This window comes from Talaromyces stipitatus, genomic scaffold (assembly GCF_000003125.1).
Source record: "Talaromyces stipitatus ATCC 10500 scf_1105507295541 genomic scaffold, whole genome shotgun sequence".
Taxonomy (NCBI): domain Eukaryota; kingdom Fungi; phylum Ascomycota; class Eurotiomycetes; order Eurotiales; family Trichocomaceae; genus Talaromyces; species Talaromyces stipitatus.
The window spans coordinates 2,310,656-2,325,230 of record NW_002990115.1 but is presented as its reverse complement, the minus strand read 5'-3'; the positions used below and the strand labels follow the sequence as shown (position 1 = coordinate 2,325,230).

At 46.9% G+C, this 14,575-nt stretch overlaps 5 protein-coding genes across 5 annotated transcripts, besides 1 other annotated feature; 3 read left to right on the top strand and 2 right to left on the bottom strand.

Annotated features, from left to right (window-relative positions):
* Nucleotides 1-57: 57 nt before the first annotated feature.
* TSTA_031850 (vacuolar assembly protein, putative) lies at nucleotides 58-4,596 on the top strand (the record flags this gene model as incomplete). Its single annotated transcript, XM_002480315.1, has 5 exons — nucleotides 58-381; nucleotides 443-469; nucleotides 525-1,471; nucleotides 1,534-3,827; nucleotides 3,896-4,596. The coding sequence occupies 5 exons, from the start codon at nucleotides 58-60 to the stop codon at nucleotides 4,177-4,179; spliced, it is 3,876 nt and encodes a 1,291-aa protein (XP_002480360.1). The 3' UTR covers nucleotides 4,180-4,596.
* Nucleotides 232-284: a sequence feature (CT-rich).
* A 160-nt stretch (nucleotides 4,597-4,756) lies between the features above and the next one.
* On the top strand, nucleotides 4,757-6,719 carry TSTA_031840 (glutamate decarboxylase, putative). The gene is made up of 2 exons (XM_002480314.1): nucleotides 4,757-4,924; nucleotides 5,015-6,719. Exons 1-2 carry the CDS (start codon nucleotides 4,886-4,888, stop codon nucleotides 6,614-6,616), a joined length of 1,641 nt encoding a protein of 546 aa, XP_002480359.1. The 5' UTR covers nucleotides 4,757-4,885; the 3' UTR covers nucleotides 6,617-6,719.
* An 88-nt stretch (nucleotides 6,720-6,807) lies between these two features.
* On the bottom strand, nucleotides 6,808-9,579 carry TSTA_031830 (RINT-1 family protein; the record flags this gene model as incomplete). Its single annotated transcript, XM_002480313.1, has 5 exons — nucleotides 6,808-8,499; nucleotides 8,549-8,696; nucleotides 8,765-9,070; nucleotides 9,123-9,370; nucleotides 9,430-9,579. The coding sequence occupies 5 exons, from the start codon at nucleotides 9,577-9,579 to the stop codon at nucleotides 6,877-6,879; spliced, it is 2,475 nt and encodes an 824-aa protein (XP_002480358.1). The 3' UTR covers nucleotides 6,808-6,876.
* Nucleotides 9,580-9,797: 218 nt separating this feature from the next.
* On the top strand, nucleotides 9,798-12,508 carry TSTA_031820 (DNA ligase I, putative; the record flags this gene model as incomplete). The annotated part of the gene is made up of 1 exon (XM_002480312.1): nucleotides 9,798-12,508. One exon carries the CDS (start codon nucleotides 9,798-9,800, stop codon nucleotides 12,381-12,383), a length of 2,586 nt encoding a protein of 861 aa, XP_002480357.1. The 3' UTR covers nucleotides 12,384-12,508.
* A 266-nt stretch (nucleotides 12,509-12,774) lies between these two features.
* Nucleotides 12,775-14,362, bottom strand: TSTA_031810 (uncharacterized protein). The gene is made up of 2 exons (XM_002480311.1): nucleotides 14,301-14,362; nucleotides 12,775-14,230 (listed from the first exon to the last, which is right to left on the bottom strand). The coding sequence occupies exons 1-2, from the start codon at nucleotides 14,346-14,348 to the stop codon at nucleotides 13,244-13,246; spliced, it is 1,035 nt and encodes a 344-aa protein (XP_002480356.1). The 5' UTR covers nucleotides 14,349-14,362; the 3' UTR covers nucleotides 12,775-13,243.
* Between the last annotated feature and the right edge of the window lie 213 nt (nucleotides 14,363-14,575).

Here is a 14,575-nt window from a genome sequence, read left to right as displayed (position 1 = left end):
CGGAGCTCCGCATTCGCTAGAAGTTACAGCTCCCTACGCGCTCACCTGGCGCTAAGCATGGATCTACCAGGTGCTGCTGAGGGCAGTAATGATGCCGATACATTGAAAATCCAGTCACCATCCGCCGAATCTTCGTCCCGCCTCGCCGCAGACGATTCCTCCCGCGACCAGCCTGAGGACGACCGCGATTCACGGGAGCAGGACGAGTCCGCGGATGATAATGAGGGTAATGAGGGAGACGAGGAGAATGAGGAGGAAGAGGAAGAGGAGGAGGAAGATGAGGAACCTCGATTGAAGTACGTTTACTTGACCAAGTGTCTACCGTCTCTATATCGCGGAGGAGATGCAACAAGTACGCTTCTAGTTGGAGGAGATAAGATGGTATAGTAACCGCAATTCGAGAGATTGGAATAGCTTAGATTAACTGGATTTGGTTACCTAGATTGTCGGTACACATAACGGTAACATTGTGAGTATACCTGACCTTCGATAACGGTAGTGATATGCCACTAATTCCGCTATAGCATGTTGTATCGTTACCGACGCTCAAAGCTCTTCGTGTTTATACCGCACATTCTGCAAGCGTGACTTCTGTTTCGATATCGCCGCTATTATTGTCTCATACTATAACACGACACAATCTGATTAACAGATCTTTCGAGGAAGATGACGTCCCATCTCCGAATGCGTCTCTACGATCGAAGGGCAAGCCTGCACACGCAGCCGGACTTCCACCAACGGCCCTGAACTCTATACATATAGCTACCTCATCCATTGACGGAAACGTCTGCGTGTATTCGTTACTGGATCCGAAGGATGTCCTTCTCCGAAACTTCGGCCGACCTGTCCAAGCTGTGGCATTGTCCCCAGAGTACAAGAGTGACCGACAATATCTTTCAGGAGGGCGTGCTGGACAGCTGATTCTTACTGTCGGAGGCCGGCCAGGTACAACAGAAAAGTCTACAACATTAAACGGCGCGGCTTCAGCAGCTGGGTGGCTAGGATCGTTGGGCTTAGGTGCCAATTCCGGAAAAGATACCGTTTTACATAGTGGTGAAGGAGCAATCAACACCATAAAATGGTCACTTTCCGGAAAATATGTGGCTTGGGTCAATGAAGAAGGCATTAAAATCATGCGATCGAATCTACATCTGGAGGCAGCCGACGCAGAATTTGCATGGACAAGGATAAGACACATAGACAGACCGAATCGACCGCAGTGGGAAGAAATGGCCAGTGTTTGGAAAGCGCACGCCGAATGGGTTGATATGAAAGCCTTTGAGATCTCCGAAAATAGCGACGCCGAGTCTATCTCAAGACAGCAAAGTGCTAGTGGAGTATCAGAAGTCGAGAAACTTGTAGTAGGCTGGGGCGGCACGATCTGGGTTATCAACGTATACCCAGATCGCACGTCACCTCCTGGAACACGAGCAGGGAATCGAAAACTCGGAGACGCCGAGGTGGTCACAATGTACGTATTTAGTCAACTCGTTTCTTACTTGCAGCGTGTTTTGAAACTAATACACCAAGAAGTCTACGAACCGACTCCATCATTTCAGGTGTCGCCATGTACAGTCCAAGACTTCTACTTGTTTTAGCATACCTCGAAAGCGACAATAGTGATCTTGAGGAGCAACCACAGAGTAGTCGTCGACATAAAGCAGCTGAACCTGAACTTCGCCTTATAGATCTCGAAACCCAGGAGGAAGTCAGTGCTGATACGCTCTCAATTACTCGGTATCAAAACCTTGCTTCATCCGATTATCATATGAGCATTCTGAGACCTCCCCGCTTAACAGCAGCCACTGTACAGCGCGGTGCTTTGGGCACTTTAGGCACCGGTCTTCTGGACGCAACGCTATATCCAGCTAGACTTTTCGCATCAAGTGCTAGTGTAAGAAGCAACGGAAGCAATGGCGATAGAGGCTCTGAAAGAGTTGCTGGGTCGTTCATCTCTGGCTCCATTTCGGGAGTTTCCACAATTCCGAAAGAGATTCAGACTCTCTCAGCGGCTAAAGGCCTCAAGGTCTTTGTTCATAGTCCATATGACTGCATCGCAGCCATGTCAAGAGATTTAACGGATCGTCTTGCGTGGCTGGAATCACACCAAAAGTACGAAGAAGCGTGGGCTCTCATCGATCAGAATCCGGGTGTTCTAAATCCCCCAGCTGAACAACAAACCGAAGCTTTTGTGAGATCTCAGACCAGCCTGGCGGATTTCTTTGCCGATGACAGTTCTTCGGTCGTGACAGCAGGTCAACCATTGAGTGCGACTGTTAGAAATGAAAAAAGCCGTATTGGAGAACTTTGGATTGAGCAGCACATACAAAACAATGGGTGGGTTACTGCTGGAGAAATCTGCGCTAAAGTTCTCGACGTCCCAGATAGGTGGGAGCACTGGATCTGGAAATTTGTTGAAGCCGGGAAGTATGACGAAGTCGCCCAGTATATTCCGATAAATACCCGACCTCCTCTTTCATCAGCTATCTTCGATGCTTTCCTCGAACATTATGTGTCCCATAATCGTCAGACGTTCGAACATTTGCTATCTCAATGGCCGCCAGAACTTTTTGATATTACGAAAGCAATCTCTACCATTGAAGACTGCTTAGAGTCGGAGAGAATACCAGCTGATTCGAACGATTGGCGGATTTTAATGGGGAGCCTTGGAAAGCTGTTCCTGGCTAATGGGCAGCACCGGGAAGCTTTGCGGTGTTACATCCGGCTACAAGATGCTGAGGAAGCCCTTCGTCTTATAAGTGAATATCGTTTGGCAGATGCTATTTCTGACGATGTTCTTAACTTCATACTTCTTCGCGTTTCAAAATATCAGTGGGCGAAAGCTCCGATCTCTGAATTGGAGCAAGTGACTGCAGAATCTATTAGTATCCTAGTCAGAGAAGCATACAACGGTATTGTTCGCCCAGGAACGGTTGTTTCACAATTGTACACCTCATCTGGGCGCCTATACCTTTTCTTCTATCTTCGCGCACTGTGGAAAGGTGAATCTCACCCATCAAAAGCGGAAGCAAAGCCTCAGCTCCGTGGACGCGGTCGCCATGCCAGAGACGCAGCCGAAAAGCTTGCCGCGGATGAAGGCAAAAGTCTTGTTGAACCATTCGCAGACATTACGTTGGATCTTTTTGCCGACTATGATAGGCAACTGCTCATGGATTTTCTGCAAGCGAGTACAGCTTACTCGTTCGGTGAGGCTTGCAGGATCTGCGAAGAGAAGCACTACACGTCAGAACTTATATACCTTCTGTCTAAGACTGGGCAAACAAAGCGAGCTCTTAACCTCATACTTTCTGACTTGAACGATGTCTCTCAAGCAATCAACTTTGCGAAGTCGCAAGACGATCCTGACCTATGGGAGGATCTGCTCAGTTATTCAATGGACAAGCCCGCCTTCATACATGCCTTGCTTACCGAAGCTGGCACATCTATTGACCCAATCAAACTCGTCAGGCGTATTCCGAGTGGTTTGGAGATCGAAGGGCTCCGGGATGGACTTACTAGATTACTTCGAGATCACGACATCCAGGCTAGTATCAGTCAAGGGGCAGCGAAGGTGCTTCAGGGTGAAGTTGCTATCGGAATGGATGCTTTAAGGCGAGGCCAACGGCGTGGAATCAAGTTTGATGTTCACAAGCAATCTAATGATGAAAATGAGCCAGAAATGACAGCTGACACTGAAGATTCTGGCGAAGTTGCGCATGAATCTGAGAACGATGAGGGTCTTTCAAGTACAACTGGCCAGTCTAGCAGGTTTCATCGTGTTGCACCCGGTCAATGCGGAGGCTGCTTGCAGGCCTTTCATGAGAATGGTAAGTTGGGGCACTATTTACGGAAAATTGGTGTGGAAGCATGTTTCTAATGATATTATGTGTTGCAGAGAAGGAAATATTAGTGGGATTCGCATGCGGCCATGTGTTCCACCTGTCTCACGTTCAAGAACCGGCTCACACCCATGATAACGAATCGACGAATATCAACGAGACAACACCTACACCTCCGGCGGAAGATGATATTGAGGACTCTCAACTTTATACGACGTCTCGCACAGTTGGACCCAAGGTCATTACTGCTCGACTAATACGAGATAAAATTGGAGATGGATGTAGGATATGCGCATTGAATAGGCAAGTAGCTAACGCAGCAGCTCCTGAAAACACGTAGCCTATGAGTCTATTCACCGAAATTGATCATGCTTCGTTTGATTCGCGATGAGATTATTTTTGGCTTGCAATCTACATCATGCGTTTGTTACCCGTTTCGTTTCGTTGCACTGATACCCATTCTACACAAGTCGCAGAAGGAGTAATTCTGTATTTTACTTTTATGCATATTACAATCCACTCTGGAGGAGTCTTCAATGTTGTTGCGATATTACCACAATGAACAGATTTGTACATTTATGACACTGGGACGTTTCACAGGAGGTATGACAGCTCAGCCCTAATCAGATCTCCGGATCTCGATAAGCATTCCGATTCGCCCCGCACAGTCCATGAGCAAGGTACGAATCCTGCTTGAGATAAGAATCGTTCCATTCGAATAACGAGATATAACAATCCGTTCCCTTGCACTTTGATTCTGAGAATGTTCGACTTTACAGTCTACGTGGTTTACATCCTTTGCTGCGATACAAGAAGAGCTTGATGATGTCATCTCCCAGCAGCGCTATTATTGGCTCTGAATCCCTAATGGCGCCATCGCGGGGATTTTTTTCAGAGGTTCAACTCTCACCGACCCTAAGAGAAATGATCTTATAAATGCGATCGTCAATTCTCCTTTATTTTGCTCTCATAGACCTGCATTGATTTCTGATTGAGTGTCATTCTCTTCTTCGATTGATTTAGAGTCATTTTACTGTCTGCTGAATATGGCGCAATTCTCGGATCGCGCAGAGGAAGTGCGCAATGTACGTTGACAAGCACTTGGCCTTATATCACTTACTCTAACCTCTCACCGAGATTTGCAAGTATTTGACTAACGGCTATTCTTGATATAGTTACTCGGGGCCGTACAGGACTTGCTCATTCCCTTCATAAGTTCAGCAGACTCTACCCCAACTTCAAACGGGGACTCCGCAAATGGCATACATACCGATATCAATACGCCAAGTACTTCCCTTGTCGATTATAAGAGTCCTGAGGAGCTCCGGAAGATTTTGAAGCTTGATTTGCCTTCTTCCGGGCAAGGACAGGAAGGTCTTCTCCAGGCACTTCAGCAAGTACTACGTTACTCGGTGAACACCTGGCACCAGGGGTTTCTAGACAAGCTATATGCTTCCACGAATGCTCCAGGAGTAGCTGCAGAACTCATTCTCGCCGCTCTCAATACAAACGTCCATGTATATCAAGTTTCGCCTGTCCTCACCCTGATCGAAAAACACACGGCAAAGCAATTGGCATTGTTATTCGGTCTCAATGGACCTCACTCCGGCGGAATCTCCGTCCAAGGTGGATCAGCATCAAATACCACCTCTATTGTGATAGCAAGAAACGTACTATATCCCAAAGCCAAGACTGAGGGTAATGGTAATTATCGATTCGTCATTTTCACTAGCGGTCATGGCCATTACAGCATCGAGAAAGCAGCCCAGATGCTTGGACTCGGAAGTAGTGCTGTCTGGGCCGTGCCTATTGACAATCAAGGTCGCATGATTTCCTCAGAACTAGAAAATCTGATAGAAAAGGCCAAATCCGAAGGCCGAACGCCATTCTATGTCAACGCTACTGCTGGTACTACCGTTTTGGGATCCTTTGATCCATTTCACGAAATCGCGGCTATTTGCAAGAAATACAACCTCTGGTTCCACATTGATGGGTCATGGGGTGGATCATTTATCTTCTCTGCCCGTCAGAAGCACAAGCTTTCTGGGGCAGAAAAAGCTAATAGTATTGCTATCAATCCGCATAAGATGCTTGGTGTGCCTGTAACTTGTTCATTCTTATTGGCGGCAGATATCCGTCAATTTCACCGTGCAAATACCCTCCCTGCTGGATATCTGTTCCATAATAACCCAGAATTAGAACAAACCAATGGTTACCTCCATGAAGATCCAGCTACCGATTTGCAGGTTGATTCACCTGAAGTCTGGGACCTGGCAGATTTGACCCTCCAATGTGGCCGTCGAGCCGACTCACTCAAATTGTTTTTGAGTTGGACATATTATGGATCACAAGGCTATGAACGCCGTATAGATGAAGCCACTGATGTGGCCGCACATCTGGCAACCCTCATTGACAATCACCCTGATTTCGTTCTCGTCAGTGAGAATCCTCCACCATGTCTTCAAGTTTGCTTCTACTATGCACCCGGCAAGCGTTTTGCGTGCGAAGCCGATGGCTCAATCGATTCGGACAATGTGCACGCCGCGAAAAATAGCAGAGTGACTGAAGAAGTTACCCGCGCAATCGTAAGCAAAGGCTATATGGTTGATTATGCACCTCCTTCCGGCGATGACGTTGATCTTAGAGGAAAAGGAAAGTTCTTCCGTTGCGTTGTGAATATCTCGACTGAGAGGCGGACGGTTGAGGGTTTAATTCGTGCCATTGAGGATGTTGGTCCGGCAGTAATCAAGAAGCTGAAACTTGATTCAACCGCTTAGTATATACCAATAATGACGTGTTAATCCACGTCCACCACTTTACATAGAGTCTTCATGTATCTAGACATAGACATTTTCAGAAAATAAATTTGCATTTGGCCTTAAGATGTACGATACCAAATATTATTGATGCTGGAACTTGCATAAAGCGTGACATCCATGAATTTTTATATTCTTCAATTCTTCGCAGGATATGACGCTTTATCTACTACCTAGGTATAAATGGATATGTATAAATTAGATAGATAGGGTATCTGTGCTTAACTGCGGATTTCGACTCGTTTTTCCAGTACTGCTCTCGCTTCCGCCTCAGTCAATGTTTCGATTTCCAGCTCGTTTAGAACTTCGCGAGCGCTTTCATTATTGACGAACAGTCTCCTTTCCACTTCCCATAGCCCTAACTCGATTTCATGGAACTCGCTGATCTCATCTCGTTTGGTGGTGGTGGTGGTGCTCTGGGGTTTTATTCTGAGACCTAGGAGGACCAGAACCTCGTTAAGTTTTCGCATGACTCGACTTGCTTCCCCTTGATAAGCTGCCGGTGAGGGATGGTGTGCGAGAGCACTATCAATGACTCCACATAGATGATCGATATCACTCGTAAGCTGGGACACGCCGGCGGCGGAGAAAGAATGACGCAAGATCACATTATCCAGGATAAAGCTTTGCAAGGATAGAAGGACTTGTCTGTTGATCCTCCTCAAAGGAGCCGTACCTAAGGCGCGGGCAAGGAAGGAGAGATTAGAGGAGATAATGCGAACTGTAGGGGTAAGCTCAGAGGTAAGCGGGTGAGGATAGCTTGCTGAAGGGGAGGAAAGTGAAGACCACATTGACACACGAGAGTATGGCCGGAGAGAAGAGTGGACTTCGGATGAGAATGTGGATACTATGATGCTTTCGGAGCGTAACCTGAGGCGGCGATATGCTGATGCTGTTTCGTCAAATAATGCGCCCTCAGAGCTTCGGCCTTGGCTAGTCTCAGCAACCGCCTGAGATGTTCTTTGAGCGACTTCGGCCACTGACATTAGGCCTACAACATTCTCTCCGTCGCCTTGATTTCGTCGGACTCGATCTTGCAACTCGTACCACAAGTCAAGAAAGAAGACATCATCACTCCAATCTTGCATCTTCTTCTCTAGGTACTCCGCACTTCCGAAGATTCGACACAGTCGATCGAGGCCAGCCACTCCTTCCAGATTCCCTTGATCACCACCTTGTACAGTACGTCCAATAGTGGAGGTCATTGCGAGGTAGGCCTCCAATCCAGAGTGCAAACGTTCGTGGAACTGATCAAATATAGTGATTTGAATATCGATCAAAAATCGTAGTTTCTGGCTGAATGAGGACAGTGGTCTATACAGATCTGTTATCGTTTCAAGGAGGTCGTTAACCCTAATGGCAGCACTCGTTGGTTTCGTGGCATTGGCATCAACGCCATCATAGTCAATTTGTCCGCTTTCAGGGGCATCAATGATATCCCTGTATCGAGACAAAGCAAACTCTTTCTCCACTTGGAGCCACCGTTCAAACCAGTTCTGTTGGGTAAGGATCTCCGACGCGAGTCCCTTCCAGTTCTCAGTCGAATAAGGATTCGGAAGATAATTCCACGTTTGTCGAAGGTCATCATCAAATTTCATGAGCTCGTGAACAAAATGACTGAGTAGTTGTGGGCTTGTCTCAACTTGTGGAAGGAACGAAGCAATTTTTCCTCTGAGCATGGGAAGAAGAGACATGATGAAGGCATTATTTGCACTCAGAAAATGCCATTTCAACCCTTCGTCGACGATGTCGGCTCGTCGATCTAGTATAGGCTGTAAATATGTCGTGAAAACCCCAATGTAGGTACTTATCAGGTCCGAAATATGCGACAAGAAATACTCCGGCTTTCATTATGTCAGTTTCTGGACTTCTAAGATATCTTTAGCAACTTACCTTATCAAGTCTATTGGTTGGTTTAGCGCCGCTGAAATGATACTTGAAGCGGAGCTCCAGTGGATGCACCATAATTTCCAGTGGCAAAAGCACTTGTACATCTTCATCGAGGAAGGATGTAGATGATTCGGAGTAGGATTTTAAGTCACTACAAAATAATATGCACGAGTAAGTAAGCCGCCATCGGTGGTCAATATGTTAGTCGGTAACACATACGGTTCTTGTAGGTCAAGCAATAAGTCGACACTTGTTGCCCATTCTTGCACGAAACCATCGTTAAGCACCAGTTCCCTGCTGGGCCACTTCAGCTTATCAAGTGTCTTCTGTAATCGGCTACTGAGTCGATCCTGTAGCTGCTTCTTCACCGAATTCGCAAGCTGTTCCGCATGGTCAACAAGGTGAGGAGCAGCGCCCTCCGCAGCGACCTGAGCTGTCTGTAACGACGTGGAGATAATTCGCAGGGATTTATACGGAGGTATCGCGGATGCTGGGGCACTATCCACATGTTCCAATGCATTCTTACTAGAGCGTTGTCAACCGGAGCTCACTGTCAACATATAAGCGGTTAAATTACCTTAATGTCTCTATTTCCTGCAATTGTGATAGATAACCCTTCGCGATATCTAGTCTTTGAAGTTTTTCCATACTCGATTCAAATATACGCACAGCTTCGTCGCTGGTTTCGGAATGGGTGATAATCATTAGACGCCGGTCGATATCTGCTTGTTCACGATTGAACGTCTCAATTTGCTTTCGAACCGCATCGCGATGATCGTTAGAGGCTTTCGTAGCATCTTCAAGTGCCTCCTGCGCTTCCACCAGCTGTGAAGTGTAAGCCTTATGTCTGATGTCCTGTGTTGATATGGTGGTTGGTCGCATACCTGCTTGCGTTGCAACTCATGCTGTGTACGAAGAGTCTGTAGCAGCGAGTCCAAGCTCTCGAGGTCCTCTTCGGACTGCAGTTTATCATTCAGATAGTCTTCTACCCGAGCATGCTCCTGCGAGGACAGTAAAGTGAGTTGCGCAGCCATTGTAACTGTGTTGTGTGGGGAAGAAGTGGCTACTCTGTTCACTCAGCAATTGTTGTTGGGCTACTTATGACGTGTGGAGTCGCGGGAGCTTAAGCTCCAGGCTTCTCTACCCTGTGCATTAACTTGACTTCCAACTTGCCATCATAACTTCTATAGATGGGCATAAATGTCATCAGTATTTTCAGCAGAAGTACATATCTAGATGGCCTGTCGTGAATATGCCGAGTCCAGCAAAAAAGAGAAAGATCAACGGATCGACTTCTATGCGGAGTATTGAATCATTCTTTTCCGCTCAAAATGCGCAGCCAGCAACGAAATCGGAACTGAGCACGGCAATCATCGAAGACAATAAGGAATTTTTGACGGATGAAGAGCTTGCTCGGAAGTTGCAAGATGAATGGAATCAAGTTGATCAAGCGCCAGCCTCAGAGTCTATCCAGGTTACAGCGGAAGAAAGCAATCAGCCAAGCAAAGTACTAGATGAACCGCAATCGCCGCCCGTCAAGTTGACAGAAATTGCGAGACAGACACAAAACTCAACTTCACGTATACTTCAGAAAGATACATTGAGTTTACAATCATCCCTGGGTTCGGAAGACACAATCGTCTCGAGCATTCCCCTTGATGAAAGCCCATTGACTTTCGACCCTGCCAAATACCTACCTGAGCTCCAGAAACACTGGAAGCAGGACGGAGGTGATGCTTCTTATGCACTTTTAACGCATGCCTTCATACTCGTTAACAGCACGACGAAACGAATCAAAATAGTTGATACACTAGTCAATCTCTTGCGCATTTTGATAGAAGGCGCACCAGATAGTTTGTTACCCGCAGTGTGGCTGGCGACCAATTCTTTTGCTCCTCCTTATGAACCTGCAGAGTTAGGACTCGGGGGCTCTGTGATATCCAAAGCTTTCAAGAACATATATGGACTGAATGCCCAGGGGCTCAAGACACTGTACAACAAGCACGGCGACGCGGGAGATGTGGCCTTCGAAGCTAAGAAGCGGCAAAGCTTCACGCTTAAGAAACCGAAGCCGCTGACAATCAAAGGCGTATACCAATCATTGACCAAGATTGCAAAAAGCAAAGGGACCGGCAGTCAGGAGACTAAACAGCGAATCGTTGAAAGGCTGCTTCAGGATACTCGAAGTGCTGAAGAGTCTCGCTACATAGTACGGACTCTGGTTCAGCACTTGCGCATTGGTGCAGTTAAGACTACGATGCTAATAGCACTTGCACGAGCATTTCTATTTTCAAAACCGCCGGATGCTAAGTTTTCTACAAAAGGGATGGAGTATTTAGCGAAATTGAAAAAGGAAGAACTTACTGAAGTATACCTGAGGGCAGAAGAAACCGTCAAGGCATCTTATGCGAGACATCCAAATTATGATGACTTGGTACCATGTTTACTTGAGATCGGGGTTACAAAAGAATTGCTTGTGCGATGTGGTCTCACCCTGCACATACCTTTACGACCTATGCTAGGTAGTATCACACGGGATCTTTCAGATATGTTGACCAAACTGCAAGGACGAGACTTTGCATGTGAATATAAATACGATGGGCAACGAGCTCAGGTTCATTGTGACTCAAACGGAAAAGTTAGCATTTTCTCTCGTCACCTCGAATTGATGACGGACAAGTATCCGGACTTGGTATCTCTCGTGCCGCAGATCAGAGGAGAGTCCGTCTCCAGCTTTATTCTGGAAGGCGAAGTAGTTGCAGTGGATCAAGACACGGGCGATCTCCAGGCGTTCCAAATTCTGACGAATCGAGCGAAGAAGAATGTCGAGATTGGAAGCATCAAAGTAAATGTCTGCCTGTTTGCGTTTGACTTGATGTACCTCAATGGAGAGCCTCTCCTTGATCGGTCGTTTCGGGAGCGTCGAGATATGCTTCGAAGTCTTTTCACGGAAATACCATATCGATTTACGTGGGTGAAGAATCTAGATGCCACTTCGGCAGACTCCGAGACAGTTTTGGAATTTTTCAAGAGTGCGATAGACGTCAAATGCGAGGGCATCATGGTGAAGGTTCTCGATAACGAGATAAAACCCGGCAATGGTATTACCGACTCTGTCAATGGAAACTTCGATGAGGAACCAGCGGCGAATGAAGAAGTACAGGACAAGCAACTTTCACTAGCAGCAACGAAGAAAAAAGAGAGAAACACGCGACGTAAAGTTCTGCTCTCAACGTATGAACCTGACAAGCGACTTGAATCCTGGCTCAAAGTTAAAAAGGACTACAGTACGTCCTCGGATACTCTCGACCTGATCCCAATAGCAGCCTGGCACGGGAACGGCCGCAAAGCTAAATGGTGGTCGCCGATCCTACTTGCGGTTCGCAATCCCGAGACTGGTCTTCTCGAAGCCGTCACCAAGTGCATGTCAGGTTTCACGGACAAGTTTTACCAATCCAATAAAGAAAAATACTCTGAAAACGGTGAAAATGTCATCTCTCGACCGAGCTATATCGACTACGCTGGGCATCCAGATGTATGGTTTGAGCCACAGGAAGTCTGGGAAATGGCCTTTGCAGATATTACACTTAGCCCCACTTACACAGCTGCTATCGGTTTGGTGAGCGAGGAGAGAGGGTTGAGTCTACGTTTCCCACGATTTTTGCGTGTACGAGAGGACAAGTCCATCGACGAGGCGAGTACATCCGATTATCTAGCTTCTCTATATAGGAAACAAGTGGAACGGGCAAGGGAGGAAGAAGTGGCATTAGATCCTTCAGTGGATGACAATATCGATGACCAAGAGGAGCAGGCATATCGTGATCTGGACGAGGTTTGAGATTTGGAGTGCCAGTGTCAAGCTGAAAAGAGAAATTGATTGGTCATTGATGATTGCTGCAAGATCTAAAGGAGAGATGTCTTCAGCCAATCATTAGCTAAGATGACGCCAGTGGGGCCATAGATCTGAAATCCAGACGCGCCAAGACACGCTAAGATCGGCGATCTTAATGCGCTAGCCGTAAAAGGAAATCCTGACATACACAGTGTCGCGAAAATGACGCGCGACGCGTCGCGGTACGCGTCTTGACTTTTTGATTGACACAAGACCACCAATCTTGTACTCTAGGCTCTACACATCTGCGTCAAATTAGATTAATGACGTGGACAGTGGGTAAAAGAGGGGTTGCACATAACATAACAACCAGTTATTTTCCAATTAAGGATTTCTCCTGATTGATTGAATTGATTCAGCTTATCACTAACAGGTTTTATTGGTGGTACTCCATACAGAAGCTGGGCAAAGTTTAAAACATGATCATCATAAACATGAAATGAAAAGGCTAACCGTCATAGCGCAAAAACATATTACGTATCAGCCCTCATTCAAACATAATGAAATTTGAACATGAATGATAGACAGTAAAATCCTGGCATGAAAAGACAACCTGTCCCAGGGACACGTGTTAGAAAAGTACAGAAAGGAAAAAATCCCAGGTAGTAGAACCGGCCAAGTGATGTGTATCGATACAACAGTAATATCTCATCAGTGGAAGGACCGAGTAGGTCAAACTGAAGTAGAATGCAAATGCGCCGATTAATATGCAAAAAGAAAAAGGAAACTGCTGTGAATAGCGTATAGAATCGTAGTCAAGTCATCTCAGGCATAACAGGTACATAGTACAGGGAGTCTCGGCATAATCATGGCCGTAACTCTTCTCCTAGTTGCAGTGCAAGACCAGTATCCTTGCTATGCCCGACAGGACTATGCACATCTGGAGGGACCAGGTTGTCAAAATTCAGAGACTTCCTCGCAGTCCTTAAAAGCGGGGTCTTCGATAAACTTCCTGGAGTCCGACCTCCCCAGGGGCGCTGAGCGGGGCTGGGAGTAACATTCACAAAATCGGAAAAGTTGAATTGCTGGCTGGGAGTACCGAAATTTCCAAACAGCCCGCCCCCAGGGGTTGGAGTCATGTTCGGCAGAGCGGCATATTGGCTTGGTGGAGTTGACGGAGGAAAGTCTCTGGTTTGTGTTTTTGTATTGACTCTTGCTGGGGTAGGAGAGTTTGCTAGGAAGAGCAGTAGATCCGCACCATCCTCGTTCCCTGTATCTTTATCGGTCCTTGGCAGACGAGCTTGTCGTAGAGTAGGAGTGCGCGGCGGCGACGAGCTGACCATAGATGAGCTGACATTGCGGGCTCGAGGTACTGGAAGCTCTGGGTCGTTCTCCTCATCTGACGCCGAAAGGCCAGATGAAGGAACGTCGTAAGATGGAGGGTGATTCGAATAGATCTGCAACTGTCGTGCATGGACAGGAGAGGACTCTGGAAGATGATGTGAAGCCTTCCACGATAACTTGGGGACTTTTGCTGGTCTATCTGTAATCGAATTCGACCGAATACGTTTCCGACTAGCATTAAGCATGGGCTGTATCACCTCCGGATTGAAAGTAGCTGCATGCTTGTTTTTCGCGGACCGGGGGAGTTCATGAGAGAACGTTGCATTTCTCGCTGGAGAGGATGTAAACGGCGTTTCGTAGCGGCTGTAGGTGATTTCTGAGGAAGAATCGGAGGGCCTGTCTGAGTCTGAGCGGTGATTGCGCCAGTCTTTGAGGTCGGAAGCGCCCAGTCGACCTAGCTCGTACTTGACTTTGGCGAGGCCGAGACGATCTTGAAGGCTCATGCATACCTATGTGGAAATGAAGAAGTGTGAGGAATTGATTCGTTTCCAGATTCAGAGTGCGGTAGTGCAGTCTTACCTGAGCAATATTCTTGCGAGCTGCCGGGTTCACTTTCCGATCCTTCATGGTTGATCTTACTCTTGGAATTCTTTAATGGATCCCAAAAGAAATTAGAAGTCTCAGAAAGCGAATGGACTATGTAGGAATCAAAGTAAAGTATATACTCGGTGGAGTGAACAATTCTGGGGTAGATTTGTCGCAAGCGCCTGGTCTGTCCTTGAAGTGGGAGCAAGGATCAACTCCAGCTGAAGGGTCGTCGTCGAGAGGGGGCTATCCTGTCGAGAAGTGGATTT